We start from the raw sequence: 26,082 nt of genomic DNA on the forward strand, positions 1-26,082 counted from the left end.
ACCATACTACTCCTAGTGCGTGTATCTTCTATAGTCATATGCTGTGTCTCGAAATTCCTGGAGGGAACTGTACATTGCAAGGCATTACCCAAGATGACTGCCGGTGACGTGTAGACTTCCGGTGACACCTTCATTCAAAAGGAATTCTTATGTTTTTCAGAGCTGCGTCGCCTTACTCTTTTAATAACTTCCTGTTTCCTGGTCAAAACTGCTTGTTTTACACAACATGCGATAGCAACTTCCTATATGCGCTCGGCTTTGCTCTCTACTAACTTCTTTTTCTCTGTTATTGTACTTGTTCACAAAATCAATATAATTCACTTCTCTCTCTCTCTCTCTCTCTCTCTCTCTCTCTCTCTCTCTCTCTCTCTCTCTCTCTCTCTTTCTCTCTCTCTCTCTCTCTTTTAATGAAATAAACCTACTCATGATACCACTCGGCCCATACCCATGGGTTCCTGTGGAAGCCATCCTCATTTACATTAATATACAACAAACAAATTCAAAGAAACCTTGAGAAAATATTTTAATTCATCCCACATCATCATGGTAATAAACATTACCAGTAACACTTTAAGCATCTTTAAAAATTATTCAACTTCTTGTTTACACAGTTTCTATTACCTTTAAATATCCCTTTTGAACATACAACATTACTATGTTCACCTTTTTTACAATTCTACATCTTTAATTGTATTGATATCTTCCCTTTCTTCATATTTATTCATGTTAACATTTCACATTTCCATGATAAATTGTTTTGGTATTTTCACTTTCTTCACATTTATTCATGTTAACTTGATTAAAATAATTCATCTATTTCCCATTTGCATTCTAAATTGTTTTATTTTTTTTCCTTTCATCATAATTATTAGTTATAGTCTTGTTAACTTTATTATTACAATACACCTATTTCTTTTTTGACCAGCTACTATTTTATTCAGTCTATCATTAAGACTTAAAACTTTGTTACCCTTTGTTACACCAAATAGCACTTAATGCATTGCCTATAAAATACAAAAAAACATATTTGCTGTAGTGGCCTCTTTATTTTTTATTAATATTGTAAATTATTCAGTGCACTTGTAAAGGTTAACCCTCTATGAGCTCAATAGTACCCATAACTTTATCAAATGTTCTCGCATAATATTTTAATACTCTATGTGGTCCCTTAATTATTTGAAGACATTTTTCGTTCGGACCTTGGATTACATTTATATTAATACATACATACATACGGTACTTTCGAACCTATTTTTATTTCAAGGATAATACCCTTTATACAATCATGATATTTATTAATTTGTTACCCTAATTAGTAATATGATTCAATGTAAATTTGTCATCTACTAAAACTTTTTATTAGTCTTCTATGGTTGGACTAATGATAGTTGGCAGGTCATCTGCAACCCTTAATATTTGCCCTTTCTGTTGTTCTATTTGAACTTGACTTGTAGGGGGTTATCTCATCTCTCCTACTTTAAAGAAAAAACATATTGCACAATTCCTTGTTTTGTCACTTGTAATTTCGGGTGCATTATCCGAGAGAAGTATCTCGAGACACGAATGTCTAGTGATTATCCTGGCCTTAGATATTTTTGCTACTGGCTTATCTGTCCTATCTCTATTAAGTTAAAATTTCTATTAAGACCAGTATGTATTTATCATATGCCAAGTTTGGGACAAAGTCCCATGTGGTCCATTTGTACCACCTCAAAGGTATTGAAATGCAATTGTACTTTCTAATGAATGAATGAATAATTTGAAGTTCTCTGGCATCCTGACATCGAAGGTCATTGCCCCCGATATCCAGCTAACTTGTGAACATGAGTTATTGTTAGTACTTTATTGGGTATTATGTCGGAAATATATAGTTTTGAACAAACATTTGTAAGTATTCCTTTTAATACTTTTTATTGTTCTAAATCTAAGTCTCCTACCTGACAACCGAAACAAAACATTGGTAGTGATAATCCTCTTAGTATCTTCATGTGTTCTAGATAATCCATCTGCTAAAGCATTAAACTTACCAATAATGTACTGTATCTAATTTCTGGACAAACTCCAGTGCACTAAGGAACCAACGATTTCATTTTTTAATAATTGACAAAAGCCCTTCGTTTAAAAAAAAAATCAAACTGGTTTATGATCAGTAAGTATAACATAATATACCTAAACTTCTCACTGCCCAATAAATGGCTACTGTTCTTATCGGTTGTGTTTTACTTATTTAAGACTACTATTTTAATACACTACCCTCATTTGGGTTTTATCTTTCTGGGATAGAATATTTCTTTTATGTATTTGAGGCATCACATGATAAATATAACTCTGGTAAAAATGTGGATAAACTAATGTAGGATCAGTAATTAATTTCTCTCTTAATTGTTAAAAGCCCTTTTCTTGTATTTTTCATTCGTACGGTACGTCTTTCTTATACTTTGATTGCTTAATCCGTAATCCACACTCCCTTACAAAATTCATTACCCGACATTCAGATGAAGTATTTCATCTGAGCTCAATAACTGTCTATCCTGACAAAATCTGGCAACCTATCATTGGTCAACTTTTCCTCTTCATATTTATATGCGGGTTATTCAATTAGGCATTAATATCACTTCGTTAGCTAGTCTCTAGCTTATTATATTTCAGTACTGATCAGACAATGTTTCATTTGCTTATTAGCAATTTATGATTCATGTACATATAGCTTCATTTATATTCCTTTGGCTTATTAGCAACATAACTCATTTATAATGCATATGCTTATAGCAATATAACTTATTTTATATTTTATTTGTATATCAATTGCCTGTAGCAATACAACTTCTTGTACATTTCATTTGTATATATCATTTGCCTATATAATTCTTTTAATATCTCATCTGCCTATAGTAACAATTCATTTATATTTATAAGTCTTAACTATATATTTTTTATATCTCATCTGTCTATAGCAACGTAATTCTTTTATATTTAGTAGTCTATAGCTATATAATTCATTTATTTCTCATCTGTCTATAGCAACATAATTCTTTTTAAATTTATCAGCCTATAGCTATATGATTCTTTTATATCTCATTTGCATATAGCAACATGTTTCTTTTATATTTATTAGCCTATAGCTATATAATTCTTTATATCTCATCTGCCTATAACAACATAATTCTTTTATATTTATTAGCCTATAGCTATATAATTCTTTATATCTTATCAGCCTATAGCAACATAATTCTTTTATATTTATTAGCCTATAGCTATATAATTCTTTATATCTCATCTGCCTATACCAACATAATTCTTTTATATTTATTAGCCTATAGCTATATAATTCTTTATATCTCATCTGCCTATACCAACATAATTCTTTTATATTTATTAGCCTATAGCTATATAATTCTTTATATCTCATCAGCCTATAGCAACATAATTCTTTTATATTTATTAGCCTATAGCTATATAATTCTTTATATCTCATCAGCCTATAGCAACATAATTCTTTTATATTTATTAGCCTATAGCTATATAATTCTTTATATCTCATCTGCCTAAAACAACATAATTCTTTTATATTTATTAGCCTATAGCTATATAATTCTTTATATCTCATCTGTCTATAACAACATAATTCTTTTATATTTATTAGCCTATAGCTATATAATTCTTTATATCTCATCAGCCTATAGCAACATAATTCTTTTATATTTATTAGCCTATAGCTATATAATACTTTATATCTCATCTGCCTATAGCAACATAATTCTTTTATATTTATTAGCCTATAGCTATATAATTCTTTATATCTCATCTGCCTATACCAACATAATTCTTTTATATTTATTAGCCTATAGCTATATAATTCTTTATATCTCATCTGCCTAAAACAACATAATTCTTTTATATGTATTAGCCTATAGCTATATAATTCTTTATATCTCATCTGCCTAAAACAACATAATTCTTTTATATTTATTAGCCTATAGCTATATAATTCTTTATATCTCATCAGCCTATAGCAACATAATTCTTTTCTATTTATTAGCCTATAGCTATATAATTCTTTATATCTCATCTGCCTAAAACAACATAATTCTTTTATATTTATTAGCCTATAGCTATATAATACTTTATATCTCATCAGCCTATAACAACATAATTCTTTTATATTTATTAGCCTATAGCTATATAATTCTTTATATCTCATCTGCCTAAAACAATATAATTCTTTTATATTTATTAGCCTATAGCTATATAATTCTTTATATCTCATCTGCCTAAAACAACATAATTCTTTTATATTTATTAGCCTATAGCTATATAATTCTTTATATATTATCTGCCTAAAACAACATAATTCTTTTATATTTATTAGCCTATAGCTATATAATTCTTTATATCTCATCTGCCTATACCAACATAATTCTTTTATATTTATAAGCCTATAGCTATATAATTCTTTATATCTCATCAGCCTATAGCAACATAATTCTTTTATATTTATTAGCCTATAGCTATATAATTCTTTATATCTTATCTGCCTAAAACAACATAATTCTTTTATATTTATTAGCCTATAGCTATATAATTATTTATATCTCATCTGTCTATAACAACATAATTCTTTTATATTTATTAGCCTATAGGTATATAATTCTTTATATTTCATTATTATTATTATTATTATTATTATTATTATTATTTGCTAAGCTACAACCCTAGTTGGAAAAGCAAGATGCGATAAGACCAGGGGCCCCAATAGGGAAAATAGCCCAGTGAGGAAAGGAAACAAGGAAAAATAAAATATTTTAAGAACGGTAACATTAAAATAAATATTTCCTATATAACTATAAAAACTTTAACAAAACAAGAGGAAGAGATATAGAATAGTGTGCCGGAGTGTACCCTTAAGCAAGAGAACTCTAACCCAAGACAGTGGAAGACCACGGTACAGAGGCTATGGCACTACCCGAGACTAGAGAACAATGGTTTGATTTTGGAGTGTCCTTCTCCTTGAAGAGTTGCTTACCATAGCTAAAGAGTCTCTTCTACCCTTACCAAGGGGAAAATAGCCACTGACCAATTATAGCGCAGTAGTGAACCCCTTGGGTGAAAAAGAATTGTTTGGTAATCTCAGTGTTGTCAGGTGTAGGAGGACAGAGGAGAATCTGCAAAGAATAGGCCAGACTATTCGGTGTCTGTGTAGGCAAAGGAAAAGAACCGTAACCAGAGAGAAGAAGGATCTAATGTAGTACTGTCTGGCCAGTCAAAGGACCCCATAACTCTCTAGCGGTATATCTCAACGGGCGGCTGGTGCCTTGGCCAACTTACTACCTGCCTATTGCAACATAATTCTTTTATATTCATTAGCTTATAGTTACATCTGCCTATTAGCACTGTAATTCCTTTATTTTTCATCTGCCTATTATCAATACTTCTTGGAATTCCTTTCTATTTATATTAATCTATTCTATTCACTGTCGACATTTTTTATTTAACTTTATGGCGCCTGTTATATAATTACAAGGAGCATATTCAATATTTTCTACATTCCTTTTTCTAAACTCTCTTATACCTCCTTGCTTTCATTTGTTTAATTCCTATTTCCCTTTCGTGATTGGAGTCTCTTTCAACTATCAAAGCGGTTTCCTACAAAGTTGCCAATTTCGTAAAAGACGTCATAGACAAGGTAGAAACACGTTTTTTAATTATCTTATTTTATTTTTAGTTTACACTTCTCAAAATTAGAATTTATTCTTCATCATAGTATGGTTTTGAATGATATTTTAAGGCTCTAATGGGAAATGTTACATTTTAGAAATTAACCATTGTACATCACTTGACAGTATTGTGCTATTTTGCTAATAACTCTATTTAACCTTATGGTTCATACCCCTTTTTAATTTGGTTGCTTGCAATCACTTTTAACCAACTTGTTTTCACCCCGAATAGCGGAAGCAGGAATACCTAGATAATTTGTTACTGTATTGAGTCCTAGCATATCAACTGTACTACCAGAGTCCAACAAACTGAGTCCATCCTTTCTTTCTATCTTAAATAGATTAATTTAGTAGTGCTTACTGTCTATAAGATAAAATAGTGGCTTGCAACGTGGATAAAAGTCCATTACTTACGCTATTCTTCCTATCTAGTATTTCCTTGTCATCCTGAGTTTCTTTATAACCAGTTATAGTCACTTTTTGAATTTGCTTACTTCTGCACTACTTGTAGGATTTAAGTTTCCCTTTTCTCTGTGCCGAAGGGATATTCTGAGAAGTGTTTTCTGTTATGTTGTGAGGGGGCTTCTTATCTTTATGCCAGCTTTCCTCTTCTATGTGACCACCCTTCTGACAATTCTAACAATTTTAGCCTTTTTTCTAGCACCCTTTTTTATGAAATCTTCTCCTAGATTTAGATGTCATCCTTATTCTCTCTGCATTGATTATTTCCTCGAACTGAATTTGTCCTAAAGAAATTATTATCATTCTGGTTATATTATTATTATTATTATTATTATTATTATTATTATTATTATTATTATTATTATTATTATCATTATTATTATTACTAGCCAAGCTACAACCCTATTTGGAAAAGCAGGATGCTATAAGCCCAAGGGCTCCAACAGGGAAAATAAGCCCAGTGAGGAAGGGAAATAAGGAAATAAATAAATGATGAAAACAAATTAACAATAAATCACTCTAAAACCAGTAGCAACATCCAAACAGATATGTCATACATAAACTATTAAAAGACTTATGTCAGCCTGTTCGACTTAAAAACATTTGCTGTAACTTTGAACTTTTGAAGTTCTACTGATTGAACAACCCGATTAGGAAGATCATTCCACAACTTGATCATAGCTGAAATAAAACTTCTAGAATATTGTGTAATATTGAGCCTCATGATGGAGAAGGCCTGGCTATTAGAATTAACTGCCTACCTAATATTACGAACAGGATGTAATTGTCCTGGAAGATCTGAATGTAAAGGATGGTCAGAATTATGAAAAATCTTATGCAACATGCATAATGAACTAATTGAACGATGGTGCCAGAGATTAATATATAGATCAGGAATAAGACATTTAATAGACCGTAAGTTTCTGTCCAGCAAATTAAGATGAGAATCAGCTGCTGAAGACCAGACAGGAGAAAATACTCAAGACAAGATAGAATTAAAACACATCTTCAGAATAGATTGATCACCGAAATCTCGGAAGACATTCTCAATGAGCCTTTTTATTTTTTTTTTTATTTTTTTTTTATTTATTTTTTTTTTTTTTTTTGCTATTGAAGAAGACACTGACCTAATGTGTTTCTCAAAAGTAAATTTGCTGCCGTGAATCACACCTAAAATTTCAAGAGTCATACAAAGTTAAAGAAACATTATCAATACTGAGATCCGGATGATGAGGAGCCACTGCCCTTGACCTGTTTACAATCATACTTTGAGTTTTGTCATGCCCCATAATTTTCACCATGCACTAATTTTAGCTAGATCTCTATTAAGGGATTCGGCAACCCCAAATCTACATTCAGAGGATGGAATTGATGCAAATAGAGTAGCATCATCTGCATATGCAACGAGCTTGTTTTTTAGGCCAAACCACATGTCATGTGTATATGGTATGAAGAGTAATGGGCCAAGAACACTAACCTGTGTAACACCAGATATCACATTCCTATACTCATTATGGTGCCCATCAACAAGATCTCTTTGAGATCCATTACTTTAAAAATCAATAATAATGCTAAGAAACGACCCACCCACTCCCAACTGTTTGAGTTTGAAAACAAGGGCCTCATGATTAATCAAGGCCAATCATACTAACTTCCTGACCACAATCAAGGGATTTCTGTACAGCAAAGGTAATTTATGCTATCACTATAATCATCGAACTAGCTTCCTTATAACTATCTAAATTATTCTGAGTTTGCTGGTAGGAAATGTGGCTATATGTTCCTTAGGTTCTTTTTTTCTAATTTTCTAGTGTTTTTGTTATCTTCCCTTCTTCTTCGTTAAAATCAATATCTAGGATGCTAATTCCTAAGTAAGTAAATAATTCATTTACAAATACTGTACATTAAGTGAATTGTCATTGGAAATTGTTTTTTTTTTTTTTTAAGATAACCTATTCGTTTCTTTGGCAGAGCTCCATAATAGCTAAAAATTTTCTTTTAAAACTCACGGACAGTGTTATTTTCAAATGCCTCATCGTATGTGGTATGTGTATCGCCTACCTCATCGTTTTCTAATAGTATTTCCTGCGTTGTTTTTCGCTACTTCATCAGTTATTCTAAAACTAGAGATCCTACTTTCTGTATCAGCTAAGCACTTATCTACATCATACTTCTCCAATCTTTGGTACACTGGCTTATTTCTACCTACATTTCCATATAACCATCGGGTTTGTGTTAGTTTTCATTTTTGTTGGCCTTTTTCCTTTCACGGTTCCTCAAGTGGCATTTGTAAACAATGTCAGATTAATTTTTACTCATCAACATTACACGATAACTACCCGCGATAGCCGCCACCAGTATGATGCCTCCTATAATTAACTTCTGTTTAATAGTGGAGCTTCTTAAAGTAATTATTCCATCAAAGTTAATAGTTAATACACAGAATCTGTTATGATATTATAACAAACTTGCTAACGCTCTTAGAAAATGACGATTATGAATTGCCGTGTTTTTTTTTTTTTTTTTTTTTTTTTTTTTTTTTTAAAGGAATACTATGCATGAAAATTTTTGCTATTAAGATCACTTGGCCCATAGGCAAGGAAATACACAGAATTGCAGATTCTGAATTGTAGGAGTGAGAATTCCTGTAGACTTTCTCCCTCTCTAGGTCTGTAAAGTTGCTTTCTATCTCCTTCTGTGACGTCTACTCTCTCTTTCTTGTAGTTCTTGGGCCTCATAACTGCATACCAGGAGACAGACAATCTCCCGCCTTCCTCGAAGGTTCCTTCTACACCATGGTTGGATGGCGTCAATTTCAGAGTCGGGTGACTTTGTTGCTTGGTGGAAATATGTCAATTTTTAAAGACAGAATGTAGTAGGCGAATACCGCGCCGCCGGAACCTAGGGGGGTTGTCCCATAAGGCTGAAAAGGCCTTTCTGACAGGGATACTGACTGGACAGGACTAACTCATGTAGAGACTTTCCTACTTTTAGATAGTAGAAGGCATTACCCAAGATGGCTGCCGGTGACGTGTAGACTTCCGGTAACACCTTCATTCAAAAGGAATTCTGGTGTTTATCAAAGCTGCGTCACGTTACTCTTTTAATAACTTTTTGTTTCCTGGTTAAAACCGCTTGTTTTACACAGCATGCGGTATCAACTTCCTCTATGCACTTGGCTTGACTCTATTAACTTGTTTTTCTCTGTCTTATTGTACTTGTTTACGAAATCAATATAATTCACCTATGTCTTCCTCTCTTAATTAATTAAATAAACCTATCCATGACTTAAACATTATGTAAAATTGTAAATTAAGTTTGTTCTACTGTATATATGTATTTCAGAAATAAATTTCCTCCTCTTCCTCCTGAAAATAAATAATGTGTGTTATACAAAGCTCAGAAGAGGTTCATTGTAGAATTAGATGTGTTAATACAGACATCACTTTCAATAAGAATAATGTTAAAAAAGTTTTTTCCTCCTAAATAGCGATTACAGTGTTGTTTTTACTGGTATTGACTACTAGGCGTGTTAAGAATTAGGAGCTTAGGAAAACTGGTTGTGCTTTACATACACTGTACAGTACTTGTGATATGATTTATTTTAATTTTCTATTACCAGTAGGTGGTCAAGATGTATTATTATGTATTAACTTTTTTAGCACAAATACCATTAGGTTATAGATTACTGATAAGAGTCATATTTATTGGTAGATACTTATAGCTTAAAGAATACTTGACCTGGTTATATGTAATTTTTGGGAGTTTGACATGATATTGATTCTGAGAAAGAGTCAAGACTGGAATTATACTGTATTATATTGGAATTTTATTCAATTGAGAGAAAGATTTGTTCCAATTTTTATTCTTTTATTTAAAAGAGGTAAACAAATATTACGACAATGCTTTCTTACTTTTATGCATTAGAAAGAAAAATTATAATTATATTATCTAGACACCCTGACACTTAACACATACGCTGCCAGTTGAGATTTCTTTAGACCAATGCAGGAAATAGGTGTGGATACTTGATTACTGATGGAATGTTTCAGTACCGAATGTTATAAATTTTTCCATATGTTTACAAGATTTATGTAATGATTTATTAAAAAAAAAAAAAATCTTCTAAAAGAAAATCAACAAATTGTAAGAAACTACTTATAAGTAAATTGCAGCGTAAAAGAAAGAGATTTTTATTAGTGTTATGCTCTATAGCCAGATATGATACCTAGACATATATGCACACCAAAGGTAACTTATGTAGCCTTCTTCACCCACACACATGTATGGACTATTACAGTAGACAAATGCATATATAAATCATTCTCTCAAAAGTTAACAAATGCAAATTGTGAGTACTACAGTAGTTGAAAACAGATTTCTCCCATGTAATGTTAGAATAATTGAATAGAATACAATTTAACATATATTTTTGAACTGTTGAAAGTATGAAACATCTGTAAGAAATAAAATGCTGACTTGGTCCTTTGGAGTAAGTGATTGTAAAGCAAGCAATTTGATTATTTTTTTCAGGATCACTTAATGATTGTTTTTAAATTTTTTAACCCTTTAATGTTTGTAATGACTATTAGGAAGTAATCTTTGGAAAAAAATTACTATAGTATCCAAATTAGATATGTTTCTGATTGGTCATACTTACGACATATCTGGAACACAGCTAGTACTCTTTGAGTTTATATATATATATATATATATATATATATATATATATATATATATATATATATATATATATATATATATATATAAGAGCTTTCATTCACGTTACATATTCAAAGTCATTGTAGAAATGTCCTGCTAACTTTTTGGATCAGATAATTGTAGGTGAACTGACTGATTCAAGTTTTTACATTACCCAAAAGCATCATAAAAAACAATTTTTTGTTATTACATAATTGTGTACTTAAAAATTTTTTTTTAATACAATTATGATATTTGTATTTATATCTTTTTTCATACCCTTCATGGTAAGTAGCTTTGTTTTCGGCAAAATGAAGCTACGGTAAAATTGTTCAATCATTAAACACTACTGAAGAATTAGATAGGGTTTATTGTAAAAAGTAGAATTACTCAGTCACCATTTTGTGTATATAAAGCAGAATAATAATGCCCTTGAAAACACCGTCCTTGTGGATTGCCTTGTTTTACTCAATTATTTTTTCCTGTTACAGGTGTACATTCACAACAGTTAATTATGAGACTGGGATCAAGGAAAATGATATGGAACCTTTACGTACTTTGAAAAAGTAAGTCTGGTTTATTGTTGTATCTGTACTGTACAGTATGTATGATTAGGGAAGTACTGGGTAGAAATGGGAGATTGACTCCTTTATCAGAAGTTCTTTCCTAAATATATGTAGGTAGTTCAAGAGAACCTAATGTCACCACAGTCTATCCAGGCAAAAAAAGGCCCTGCCCACCTGACGACGTCATGATGTGCTTCTACCACTCACGATAGTCCCCATTCTGCGCAAGCACGACTTATGTTGTTCAACAAAAATGTAGGTTAATATCATGTAATAATATTTTACTTTAAACTCAAAATACATTAAATATACTACAGGAGGGCCTAGGATTACATCGTTCTTGAGTTACGACGATTCGCCTTACCAACGGTCTTCCATAATCTGCATAAAAAATCCTTGTAACTCAATTCCGAACTTGAACGTTTGGTTCGTTGATATGAACTAAATGCCGCCGCTGAATAGTGCGTCGTGTGTCACTTTAGCATTAGTTTGCCATCTTTGTTTACAATGCACATTCAGAATTTCGGTGTTACTTTTTTTTTTTTTTTTTTTTTTTTTTTTTTTTTTTTTTTTTTTTTTTTTTTTTTTTTTGTATCATGTCTGAAAAGCATAAGGGAGACTTTCAATGGCATTGTGCAGGCCCCACAAGGAATAAATGTAAGGAATTGTTATATGTGTTACTTATTGTTTACTAGTACTTTATAAGTGTAGGTCGCTACTATATATTTACAGTATAGGGTACATTAATTTATGAAGGTAAAGGATTGTTTTTTTCTATTTTAGTATATATGCATAGGAAATGTATGTTGTTATTGAAGGAAACAATTAAAGATTTTGCTCGCTTCTCTGTTGTTTTAGAATAGCTGGATCTCGTAAAGAAAGTTACATGTGGTTGGAACCTATCCCTAGAAATTTCTCAACTCAACAAGTTCCTATTCCTAATTCCGTTTTCCATGGAGACCCAATTATCATTTCTAGTGGTAGTTTAAAGGAAAACTCTTTCTATTAGCCTTTCAGATTATTATTTCAGTTCACTAAGATACAGAAAAGTATCCCAGGTCTGTGCTTCAGGGCAAGGTTTATCAGTTCAATTGACAATGTTTGAGTTTGAGGATGGATCCTCAAGTATCTGTAAGACTGATGAATCTAGTTGTGAAGTGATGGCATCTTTTGATCACGATGGTACTGTTTTACCCGGGCAAGTTCTTAATAACAATCGAGATGCCTTCCTCCAAGATTAGAAAGTTCTGTTGAAAGTCTTATAAAATATGTAAATAATCCATTTCAAATGTGTATTATGATTTCTTTTCAATTTACACGGTATTTGGGAATGAATATAGACTGTTCCATTTGGATTTCTCCATCGGAATACATAATTAAATTTTTTGCTTATGGTCAAGAATTTCAAAAACAAAATTTGTGTGTGAACGTAAATAGAGGAGTGTTTTAGGGACTAGGGAATCTTTGGAGAAATTAATAATTCCTGATGCTTGGCTCAGAATGAGGCCTTTTCATTTTTATCTCGATCAGTATTTGGACATATAAATAGATCTGGAGGCAGGTTACATCCTGTTCATCAAGTAAAAAGATGTATCTATCTTCTTTGATGCCTCTTGGACAGGGGTGTGCTCTATTTAGATAAGTCTTGAGCTGTCAAAAACTTAGATTGTTTATTTTGTCATGAATGCACATAAATTGCCTAAAATCAGTAGCAATGTGTAAGGCACTGATCCAGTCAGATGATCTTGTGAAAGAAAAAGTGATTGGTGTACATTCAGACAGTACAACGGATTTTAAGATCATCTTGAAAAGGAGAGGCATTAAGTAAATATTCTCTTCCTTCTAACTCGTGGAATCAGAATATCTCGGCAGATCAGTTTAGCTAGAAAGACCAGTTGTTATTGTTGATAACAAAATGATCCCCCCATCCTCAGGTAAATCAGGACATATGGAAGGTTTGTAGAAAAGCAGTGACAGATATTTTGCAACATCAAGGAACAAGATGGCTACTGATAACTCTGCAGTTCAAGTTCTTCAAGCATGAAGCGTGGATGTTATGCTTCAAGATTGCTCAAGCCTATTCATGTTTTCCCTCCTTTTGTCATAAATTTGTATGGCCATCGAGAGTTTTCAGCAATATTCAAATGCAAGGATGGTTTTCATAGCTCTGTATTTCCCAATGTGAGTGTGGTTCATGGATCTCTGGTTCCTCTAGCAGAAAAAACAGGATGAATCTTTTCAGGCAAGCACATGGTCACTTGCATACTAAAATCCGTCCTTGGGACACGTAACTACAAGGAAGCTCTTAATTTTTTTTTTTTTTTTTTTTTTTTTTTTTTTTTACTTGAAAAAAAAAAAACAGTCACACCCTTAGAAAATGTTGCGGCTTTGATGACTTCCTTCTGCTTAAGGATGGTGCCTATCATCAACAGATTTTAGCCATATTCCCTAGCGATCACATTCGACCTCATGCCAGCCTCATACTTCTTGATTATCTCAGGCTTCGTCTCCATAAAAAGCATCCTCTTCTTCCCCTGAATATCAGGAACATTCTTGGGACCGATGGCTAAACTATCTAAATACATATACTATAATACCTGAAATGGACAGATCTAACTCCTGATGCTTGAGAACAGAATTGAGCGTGGATCTATGTCCCTTAAGGGCTGAAATTGAAAGAATCTCATGAAAAGTGAACTAAGAAAATTCAACAATATTATTATTTAAGTTAGTCCTAGTCATTGACAAACTTAGTTTTGCGCCAATCAAAATAAACCTTTTATTGTCTTTGGTACAGATTATTGGTAGACTGTCTTTTAGAACCCATAAAAGACTTGTGGAGGGCTTAGAAACCCTTTTGTTTCTAAGGATGCGCTGGATAGTCTTCATGTGGTCAGATGTAACACAGATGAGTTTGGATCAGTTGCTTAACCAAATAGGCTTTCCACGGCAACCTTCTTGCATACTGACAACAGGGGCCACAGATTGGTGAATCATTCCCTCTGTAGCTAGAAAGGAGTTATTATCATCATCCTGCTGTTGACAGAGATTCTGAAATTCTTTAACACCTACTGAATCAGGGCAAACAGTGGGAATGTGTAAAGATCAAAATTTGATCACTTTTGTAACAAGGCATTTACCTTTCATTCTAAGGGATCTGGCACAGGTGAACAAAAAACATCTATCCTTTTGTTCAGTATATTGCAAACATGACTCCTCTCGGGTAACTCTTCCAATGCCAAATCTTTCAACACATCAATGGGTGCAGAGACCATTTATTTGGCAAAATTTGTCTCTTTATGCTCAGTTGGTCTACTAAGACATTAAAGTTTTTTGGAATAAACTGGAAAAGCAGAGTAATCTCTCTCAGATTCATCATGGATAACAGTCCTTCGCATTCGTATAGGGATGGAGATCTTGTACTCCCTTGATTTGGACGTAGTTTAGTGACACCATATTGTCTGAAAACACCCCCACAGTCTTCTCTATCACTATTGGCTCCTGATCTTGAAGAGGTTTGAATATAGCTAATAACCCTAGTCAATTGATATGGAGTTTTACTGCCTGGGGGGCCCTTTCCCAGAGAGATGCAAATTATTATTATTATTTTTTCTTCCTAAGCTACAACTCTAGTTGGGAAAACAGAATGCTACGTAGTCCATGGGCAGACCAGATGTTGGTACCATCTGAGAGGGCAAAACTTTACCTCTTACTAAGTGGTTTATGGGGTTAATATAAGGGATTTAATATGTGATAACCTTTGCACAAAAGTAGCTTTTCATACTTTTTTTTCATATTACCATTTTTGGGAGTCGGTGCCTTTGCGAAATGTGCAAAATCGACCAATATCATATGAAAATTGATGTTATTGGGTATTACATAACATTACCAGAATTATTTGGTTGATCATAATCATGCAAAAGAATGCAGCTTTCAACTTTCAGCATTTCAGTTTTCCAGTTTTCAGCTATTTTAGTTTTCAATGGAAAAGTTGCTGCTTCCAGGGAGACCACTGAATCTGGAAAACTTGAAGCTTTCATATATAGATATAAGCTAAATTTTTCTCAGATATCACCAACGCATTAATCATCATATGTATTTAAGTATTACTAGGAGATTGAGATTGAATAACACTTTCTGGTTTTGATGAGCCTTTGCCTATAGCAGTAACATAATTCAAGGGAACTGGCCATAATAGATAAGAAATAACGTTGTGCTCTTGAATGTATAGATGTTAACACAACTGCAGATGTCCAGGCTGCAAAGGAAAAGAACCTTGTCTGGTTACTTACTAGAGGGTCTGTCCCCCAAAGATCAAACCTTTAGCAGTTTGACTGGTTATAACATCCAGATCCATGACCATGTCAAAATGGCCAAAGACACCGTAGGCTACTTACCAACGATTAATGCTCCTGTGACAGAATTGTCTACTGTGCACGAAGCGTGAAACCAGTCACTGAAAATCATGGAATCTCTGCTGTTGAATGAAATAGTCTATGTGTTCAACCAAGTACTGTATGCCAAGGCAGCAGAAATAGTATAGAGGCACGAGAAATTCAGAAGCGTTGTCGTCAGGATGTCGGTGTTCCACAGAGTCTACAATTTGCTCCCCATTTTGGGTAAATGGTTTCAGGCTGCAGGGTTGAGAGAACTGTGTGGAGTCGGGCGTGATCGCTGAAGGATCTGTAACTGGTGTGATGGATGGCCTCATATACAACCGTGCAGTCAGACTTTACAAACTTGTCTATGAGGCCTTGCCTGGAGAGGCGTCCTTTCATGGCTAGAGATCACGAATCCTGGAGGGACTCATTACCTGGAAGAAGCCATAAGTGTTGCCAGTTTCCATGAAAATGTCTCTGGGGCATCACTCACAGAACTCCCAGAGACCACAGCATGCACCCGTATCATGGAGCTCTTGTATGCCTATATGGACTCTCTCCTAGAAAGACAGGGTTTTTCCACATTCTGGCTGTCCTATTTGGACATGACAGAGATCATGCTTGGACTACTTAGGGCTTCTAGAGAAGGGGACTCGATGCTTCACATTGCCTCTATCCGACAGATGATCCCTTAGTGCTTTGCCAACGACAAGCTCAGCTACGCACGCCTCCAGCCATATTACTATGCCAAGATGTCGAGACCACCAGTTGATCACCCTGAAGTACATGCACACTTCATGCAAGTTGGATTCTCTGTCCAGATTGGCAACAGGAATCCATTTTGCCAAATACCTGTGGACCAAACTATTGAAAAGACTGTCAATAAGGACACAAAGACACCTGGAGGAACAAAAGGCTTCAGTCTAATATCTGGAGCTGTCACCGAGTACTACATGTCGTCTGACTACCGGAGTGCCTACCTGCGGCAGCTGAGGGACTTGGTAGGTCGAAGCAAATCCCATGTCAATCACCCAGATCTACAGTTGCCTAGGATTAGAAGAGACAAGGCTGACATTCAATCATTTGTTGAGCTCATGGAAACCTACTGATTTAACCCATTTAGTCCAGATCATGCAGAGTTTGTCAGCTTGTCAACTGCCACTGTTGCACTGCCAGATGTAGCCAGCAATCTCCTTGATGCCTACAGGATAGGAGAGGAAGCTTTCCAATCTTTTAAAAAAGGACGACTGGAGTCAAATCCACCAACAACTCGGTTCTATGACAGGGGCATCCAGTTCAGGAATATTAAGCCAGGCCATAACATCCAGCAATGGCTGAAACTACTTTGCAGCTCTGCTGACAAGACAAATCTGATCAAGTTCTTGGTAGACAAATAGAAAGGATCCTAATACAGGGAGGACCTCCAAAACAAGATTTTGTATGTTACCTGTTAGGATGACTGTTTCAAGATGGACAGAGACCAATGGGAAGAGGTTGCAGATATCAAATCCTCTCAAAAAGAAGCAGACATCCACTTTTGCTGCATGCTCTCAATGCAGCAGAGTCTAGTTACAAGGATGTGATCATTACTGCTGAGGTCACAGATGTGTTGGTGTTGTGCTTGGGCTCGAGAAACTACATCCCTTGCAGCATGTATCAGAACTGCAGAACACAAACCGGGACATTACCAAGCTAAGCAACTCATTGGGAAGCAATGTATGTGACGTTCTGGCTAGCATGCATGCTTTCACGGGTTGTGATACCGTCAGTGCATTTGCAGGGTCGTGGAAAGATAGGCATCTTCAAGTTTTTGAATACTGAAAAGACCTTCCAGGAAGCATTCACTGAGCTTGGAAGTTCCTGGAATGTATCCGATGAGCTGATTCAGGAGCTGCAAGAGATCACATGCCATATGTATGCACTCTGCACTCTCACAACAGCCTTGAACACTTTGCTTTCAACTCTTTTGTGCCAGACGAGCTGAAGTCGAATCCAGTAAGCTCCCACCTTGTGAGGAATGAGTCTCAATGCATGTTGCCCATGGTAGCTATCAGGCTACCATATGGAGGCTCGACCTTCTTTACCAAATCCCAAGGACCATGGGTGAACCACAGACGATGATGGAAAGCTGGTCATCAACTGGATGCGTAGCTCACCAGCACCAGATTCAGTGCTACAGTTTCTCTCCTGCAAGTGTGGGAGATCCTGCAAATTACCATATTGCACATGTCTAACCAATGGCTTGAAGTGCACAAATATGTGCAAGTTACAAAGCTACACTAACCACCCAAATAAGGATTAGCCAATTGCGGAACTAAGAGTCTCTGATGTAGATGATGATGGTGACTGAATCACGAGTATTGTAATATAGTTAGAAGTGTGGACTTTACTAACAATAATATCGACTCAATTTAGGTCAAGTCAAAGTATGTTTAAGTTGAACACACCAGTTATTAAAATAGAGTGTACTAAGTCGAGTGTACCAGCTGTATAATAAATGATGCCACAAGATTCACTGTATTATCAACCAATAATTTAGATTGCACTAATTACTGCTAAGAATGTTTCTGCATATAATATCTGCATTGTGTTTTAAAATAATGGAGTTATTGAATCATATGATATATCACATTATTTAGTCGTCAACTTATAAACTGCATCATGGTTGATTTGTTGACTACAGGAAACTTAGCAATAGAAAATAAATTATGTACAGTGTATATATATATATATATATATATATATATATATATATATATATATATATATATATATATATATATATATATATATATATATATATATATATATATACAGTGATACCTGTGGATACGAAAGTTTCTGCTTACGAAAAATTCAGGATACGAAAAGCGATTTGAAGATTTTTATGCCCCAGTATACGAATAAAATTTCAGGATACAAAAACCTTACGAGATCCCAACTCTTCGCCGAGAGTAATTTTAAAAAGCGTGTGCCACCAGACTTTGAACTTGGGTAGACTCACTTACAGCCTCCCGCTCACCCATTGGTTATCTCCCTACTCAGATGCTAGCTGACGCCATAAGATCCTGCTTTCCTATTGGTCGGCAACTATCCCAGCTTGCTTACGCACGGGCGTTCATCTCTCTCTCTCTCTCTCTTTTCGTTCCGACCGCGGTATCGTTAACAGAAATTGTGTTCTTTCGCTTGTTTGACGTAGTGTTAATATACAGTACATTCGTACGCCACGTGCTATCGTTATTAAACATTCGTTACTGTGCACTGTACTGAATTAGTGTTTACTATACATAGTACTGTATATAACGTACGTAGTGTATTATATTACGTATTACTTTAGCCATGGGTCCCAAGAATGTTGCCGAAGGAAAGAAGAAGAAGACGATGCTCTCGATGGAGACGAAACTTGAAATCGTAAAAAAGTACGAGTCTGGCATGCCTTTAAGTGTAATCGCCAAGGAGTATGGCCGGAATCCATCTACGGTAGGCACCATCCTGAAGCAGAAGGCGGCCATCAAAGCAGCGGCACCTTCTAAGGGCGTCACTATTTTCTCCAACAAGAGAACCCACGTGCATGACGAGATGGAGAGGCTGCTTCTTGTGTGGATCAAAGACAAAGAGATCTCAGGAGACACCATCACTGAGACTACAATTTGCCAGAAGGCCTCTGTCATTTTCGGTGATATTGTGCGTTCTCAGGCCGAAGAAGGGGCAGGAGAAGGAACATCCCAGCAGGAACCCCCAGAGTTGAAGGCTTCTCGGGGGTGGTTCAAGAAATTCAAGAAAAGGACTGGCATTCATTCAGTGGTACGGCATGGGGAGGCAGCCAGCTCGGACACAAAGGCCGTCGAAGCCTTTGTTAAAACGTTCGACGAGTTGACTCTGCAGGAAGGCTACAGTTCATAGCAAGTTTTCAAATGCGACGAAACTGGGCTTTTCTGGAAGAAAATGCCTCGTCGGACATTCATCACGGCGGAGGAGAAGAGGCTACCCGGACATATGCCTATGAAGGACAGGCTTACCCTTGCTTTTTGTGCAAACGCCAGTGGGGACTGCAAGATAAAGCCCCTGCAGGTGTACCATTCAGAAAATCCCCGAGCCTTCAAAGCCCACAAAGTCATCAAGGAGAACCTTCCCGTGATGTGGAGGGCGAATTCTAAAGCCCGGGTAACGAGGCAACTTTTCATTGATTGGGTGAATGTCTGCTTCGGTCCGACTGTCCGAAAATATTTGGAAGAAAAGCGCCTCCCTATGAAATGTCTGCTGGTGTTGGACAATGCTCCAGCTCACCCTCCTGGCCTCGAGGAATATCTTCTGGCCGAGTATTCCTTCATAAAGGTCCTATATCTACCGCCTAACACCACCCCTCTCCTCCAGCCCATGGACCACCAAGCTATTTAAAATTTTAAGAAATTGTACATGAAGCATCTCTTCCAGAGATGTTTCCAAGTCACAGAGAGTACAAGCCTCAATCTGCGTGAATTCTGGAAAGATCACTTTAATATCGTGATATGCCTCAAACTCATCGATCTCGCTTGGCAGGAAGTTTCGAGGCGTACATTGAACTCATCTTGGAGGAAGCTGTGGCCTGATGCTGTCTCTGCACGAGACTTCAAGGGGTTCGGGAAGCCTGGAGGCGAAGCCGAGATCGTTGACGATCCTGAACTCATTCAGCAGTCTGAGTTGGCTGACATCGTACATCTTGGGGCTGGAAGTTAGCGCCAAGGATATAGATGAACTTATCGAGGAGCACCACGAGGAGTTGACGACAGACGACCTGAAGGAGTTGACGACGGACGACCTGAAGGAGTTGGAGACGATGCAAATGAGTGTTGTTCAAGAGCAGTTTTCTAGCGGTGATGAGGAGGATGTTACACCTTTGAAAACGGCAGACATTAAGGAAATTCTCGCATGTTTCCATAAAATGGCAGACTACATCGAAAAGGAACATCCAGAAAAAGTTTATACCAACCGTGCGCTTCAACACTGCAATGACGTTTGCCTAACGCATTTTAGAAATGTGTTGAAAAGTAGGCAGAAACAAGCTTCAATGGATAGTTTCTTATTAAAGAGGCCAGCGGTATTAGTAGGCCAAGACGAAGGTGAAAGTGAAGAAAAGAAACAGAAAAGAGGAAGTGATGAAGAATTAGAAGGTGAAAGTAAAGAAAAGAAACAGAAAAAAGAAAGTGATGAAGAAGTAGAAGAAATTTAGAAAATATGAAAAACGTAAAGTTATAAAAGAGCAAAAGAAAAATTCAATTTTAAGTTTCATGTTACCGTTAAGTGTTAAAGTAATTTTTTCTTTCATTTTATAGTTTTCCGTACGTAATGTTAAGTGTTAATTATTTCTGCCATTTTTTTATTTCGTAAAGTTTAAGTGTTAATGTGTTAAGTGTGTAAATTACTGTACGTAGTCTGCCACTTGTTACATTTTCTGCCTTATGCCATCCTCCTCTGCCGCGACTTCGCTATCGGACATCGTCTCAATCAAAAGGTAAGTTTCAACTTTTTTGTTACACTAATTAACTGTAACCTTTTTTTCAGGGTATCAATCCTTAATTTAGGTGTACGTACAGGTAACAATACACCTTCACTGATCCAAATGCTTTACATACAGTACCGTAACTTTTATGCAGTAGTAAAGAAAACGGACCGTTTTCTTAAGGCTTGGAGGGGATAACTAGGCTATAACTACATTATTGAATAATCTCATGGTGGTTTCTGGAATGGATTAGGCTGTTTTTATTGAATGATGGAAATGGCTGCATTGCATGTTTATTACTACAGTTTAGCGTGTTTATGGGAAAAAGGTGTCTTTTCGTATGGCTTGGAACGGATTAGGCTATTTACATGTAAAACGCGACTCAGGATACGAAAAAATCAGGATACGAAACCGTATCCTGAACGGATTACTTCCGTACCCAGAGGCATCACTGTATATATATATATATATATATACATATATATATATGTGTATATATATATATATATATATATATATATATATATATATATATATATATAAACAAACTGAAATTACTGACCAAGTGCACTACAAATTTGTCAAAAGCAGCCTAAATCTTAATACAAAACTGAGAATATGTACTTGGGCTAGTAAGAAGTGCCGTTATATGTATTTATTGGTGATTAGTAAATCGTGGGTGTACATAATGACATAACAGATGATGCTCAGAGAAAGTGTCTTTTTGAGTCAAACCGATGTTGGGTCTGTCCATTCAAGAGGCCATTACCAGTAATAAGCTGCCACTCTGTAAGGGTTAGCATGTCAAGTTGTGTTCTAGGGATATACACCAATGAAAAAAAATAGCAACCAAAATTTGCTCACCCAGGTGGTACCGAAACGCAAAATTTTGGGTCATGGCCCATGGACTAATAAGCCTAAGGGCTCCAACAGGAAAAATAGCCCAGTGAGAAAAGGAAGTAAGAAAACATAGAATAGTGTGCCTGAGTGTACCCACAGGCAAGAGAACCCAACCCAAGACAGAGTACAATGGTTTGAGTTTGGAGTGCCCTTCTCCTGGAAGACCTGCTTGCGGACTAAAGAGTCTCTTGTACCCTTACCAAGTTGAAAGTAACCACTGAACAATTACGGTGCAGTAGTTGACCCCTTTAGTGAAGAAGAATTTTTCAGTTATCTTACTGTTGTCAGGTCAATGAGGAAAGAGGATAATGTTTAAAGAAGGGGCCAGACTATTCAGTGTATGTGTAGGCAATGAAAAAATTACCTGTAACCAGAGCAGGATCCAGTGTACTACTATCTGGCTATTCAAAAAACCCAATAACTCTCTAGCAGTAGTATCTCAAAGGGTGGCTGGTGCCTTGACCAACCTGTTACCTACAAATGATCCAGAGTTGCTCCCCACCCTTCCTGTGAAGCAGAATCTGCGAACAGAGATGTCTGAGATTTTCAAATCCAAAGGAACCCCCTGCGATCGTTCCACCAACTCAGTAGCAGAAGTTGGTTTTACACCGCTGGAATAGAGACACCATCTAGATCGGTTCTTCTTTTCCAATGAGAACTGAGATAAAACCCTCATCTTCAGGCAGCCCAGTGGGACAAATTTTTCTAAAGAGGCCATGGCTCCTATGAGCCTCATCCAATCCAAACTGACATTGATTTCAATATTTTAAACTTTTATAGCAATTGAAGAATAGACTGGATCCTCTTCTCTAATGGAAGAAACTGAAAAAGAACTGTTTCTATTATCATTCCCAAATATAGAATCTTCTGAGTTGGAGTCAGGATGGGCTTCTTGACCAGGACCTCCAACCGATCCAACAACCTTAGTAACCATACTTGTTCAACTCAAATCCTTTTCAATGAATTGCTTAGATTTAGCCAATTGTCTAGGCACAAAAGTACTCTTCAGTCTCAGGATCCTTAACCATTTCAAGTTGGGTGCCATCATTCTGGTGAATACATAGACACTTGAATTGGTAAACCTTTGATCCATTGACAAAACCAAGGCATTTACTTGAATTGAGAGGAATCGGAATGTGAAAATATGCATCCAAGAGGGTATTGGAAACATCCAATCTTTTTCATGATTGCCCTCAGAACTGTTGAAGTTGTTTCCATGGAAAACTTTTTGAGCAATGTAAACTTGTTGAGGGCTGAGACACCTATAACTGGCCTCCAACCCACTGAGCTTTTGGGGACTAGGATTAGCCTGTTGTATAATCTCTTCTATCACATTCTTCTTTAGAAGGTTCACAATTTCTAGTTGTAACATATTAGCTTTTGCTGTATTAGTGAGATAGCTCAGGTACAGAACTGATTTCTTTGATAAGGGAGGATTGGAGGTTAGTGGAATCTGGTATCCTTATTTGACCACAGCTAGCACCCATGGATTGGGATGAAGGGTTTCCTAAATGGGCTAGAAGTGGGAACGTCTTCCCCCTACTGGAATTTGAGGGGAAGGGCTGTCATACCATTTTCTGATAAGGTATTAGAGCTCCGTTGGCAATTCTTCTGGAACATCTACTGCAATGGATTTCTGATTATCTATCATTGGAAACAAAGGGACTTCTTGTTAACAGATTTGAGATTAAAGCATTTGATCTAAATGTTGAGTGTTTCATATTTCTAGGTACAGACAATAAAACATCAGTTTAAGTTCTGCTCTGTACTTGAGGAACAGCTTTATCAGGGGAAGAAATTAGTGCCTGTTTTTGGGCTTCAGACACTGACCTCACCATAAAGGCACATAACTTGATGAAAAAAACACACAAACAGAGGCTGTTAATGACTCAGAGACAGTTTTATCTATGCAGGTTAGAGCATCTGAAATCAAGCTCAAATCCTGATGTCCTGCAAATATCTCTTGTAAGAGACTAGAAATAACGCTTATTATAGAATCTGCAAAGGAAAGTGATTCAGAAACACTTCCTACTTGATTAGCGAACTTGTAAAACCTAATTTCAAAGATTTTCGTTTATGAGGGGCAATGATGGAGTCAAGACTAGAAATTAGATTGAAATCTAGGACTAAATTAGGCAATTGATGAGTCTTATATAAGTCTCTGCATTATAGAAGGCTTAAGGAATAAAAGGGACTTGAAATTGCTAGCCATTTACTGAATCTGAGACAACATTTAATCAATTCTATCCACCAAAAAATTGGAAAACTGAGGGCTATAGACATTCATGCAAGTAGCTTCTTTCTCATAAGCTTCCGAACTTATCTTATCAACTTATTAGGATATTTCTCAGCAATAAGTTTATGTGAGGTTTGGAAGGAGATAGTTCCTCACTTTCAAAGTCCAGATTAGGAATAAGAAATTTAATAGACCTTAGATTCCTGTCTTAACAAGTTAAGATGGGAATCAGCAGCTGAAGATCAGACAGGAGAGCAATGCTTGAAACCAGGAAGAATAGAAGAATTAAAACACTTCTTCAGAATAGATTGCTTACCAAAAATCTCTCAAGCTTTTGACAATAAGCCTATTTTTTGTGTAATTGAAGAAGACACAGACCTAATGTGTTTCTCATAAGTAAATTTTCTGTCAAGAATTGCATCTAAAATTTTAAGTCATACAGAGTTAAAGAAACATTATCAATGCTGAGATCCGGATGTTGAGGAGCCACTGTCCTCGACCTACTTACAATCATACTTTGAATTTTGTTAGGAATCAGCTTCATTCCCCATAATTTGCACCATGCACTAATTTTAGCTAGATCTCTATTATGGGATTCAGCAACCCCAGATATACATTCAGGAGATGGAATTGATACAAAGATTAACAGCTGCATATGCAACGAGCTTGTTTTCTAGGCCAAACCACATGTCATGTGTATATAATATGAAAATTTAATAGGCCAAGAACACTACCCTGAGGAGCAGATATAACAGACATTCCTGTACTCACTGTGGTGCCCATCAACAACAACTCTGTGATCTATTACTTGAAAATTCAATAATGATGTTAAGAAAAGACCCACCCACTCCCAACTGTTTGAGTTTAAAAACAAGGGCCTCATGATTAACACAGTAAAAGACAACACTAAAATCAAGGTCAATCATACGAACTAACTGACCACAATCAAGGTATTTCTGTACAGCTTTGGAGATTGTATGAAGGACATCACATGCTCCAAGGCCTTTACAATAACCAAATTGAAAACTAGGGAACAGATGATTACCTTCGCCAATCATTTTGCCAAAAGGATACAAAAACTTTAGATGATATGGGAGTTAAGGCAATTGGGCAGTACTCAGCTGAACTTGAAATGCCTCAAACGCATTTACATAATGGAGTAACATTAGAGGCTTTCGAATCTGTACTGCGCAGCAAACATTCGGAACCCCTACATAAATAAGCATTATAAAAATTGATAAGTTAGGTTAGGTAGGATCAGAATTACAGCCTTTGATAGAGGATTCACTGGAGTTTTGAAATTCAACAAAAGAAGCTAATGATAGGAGTAGTGAAGCTCATCACTATTGAAAATTGACTGATTAGGGGAGTTTTATAAAGGTGGCAGCGTGTTGTTATCGTCGTCATCTACACTATAACCAACAAGCCTAGTCTTCCCTGGATTTTCTGCTAAACTTGAAAAAAATTTTCTTTCACACCTTTGACTTGATTAGAAACCAATAAAACATACTTTTCCATGAGAGGGCCTGTAAAACAACCACACCCATAATGGTTATTTAAATCACATGATACGCAAAGAGAATGTAGATCTCCAGGAAACCATTCCATTGAATACCATGCATTAATTGCTAAAAAAAGTCCAGGG

At 35.8% G+C, this 26,082-nt stretch overlaps 1 protein-coding gene across 1 annotated transcript in view; it reads left to right on the top strand.

Annotated features, from left to right (window-relative positions):
• The window catches only part of LOC137645792 (mitochondrial amidoxime reducing component 2-like), a 331,716-nt gene that overhangs the window by 291,088 nt on the left and 14,546 nt on the right, over positions 1-26,082 (top strand). The window contains exon 7 of the mRNA XM_068378732.1: positions 11,369-11,443. Coding sequence (XP_068234833.1) covers positions 11,369-11,443 — 75 coding nt within the window. The remainder of the gene's footprint in view (positions 1-11,368; positions 11,444-26,082) is intronic.

The sequence above is a fragment of the Palaemon carinicauda genome, chromosome 8, assembly GCF_036898095.1.
Source record: "Palaemon carinicauda isolate YSFRI2023 chromosome 8, ASM3689809v2, whole genome shotgun sequence".
NCBI classification, from domain to species: domain Eukaryota; kingdom Metazoa; phylum Arthropoda; class Malacostraca; order Decapoda; family Palaemonidae; genus Palaemon; species Palaemon carinicauda.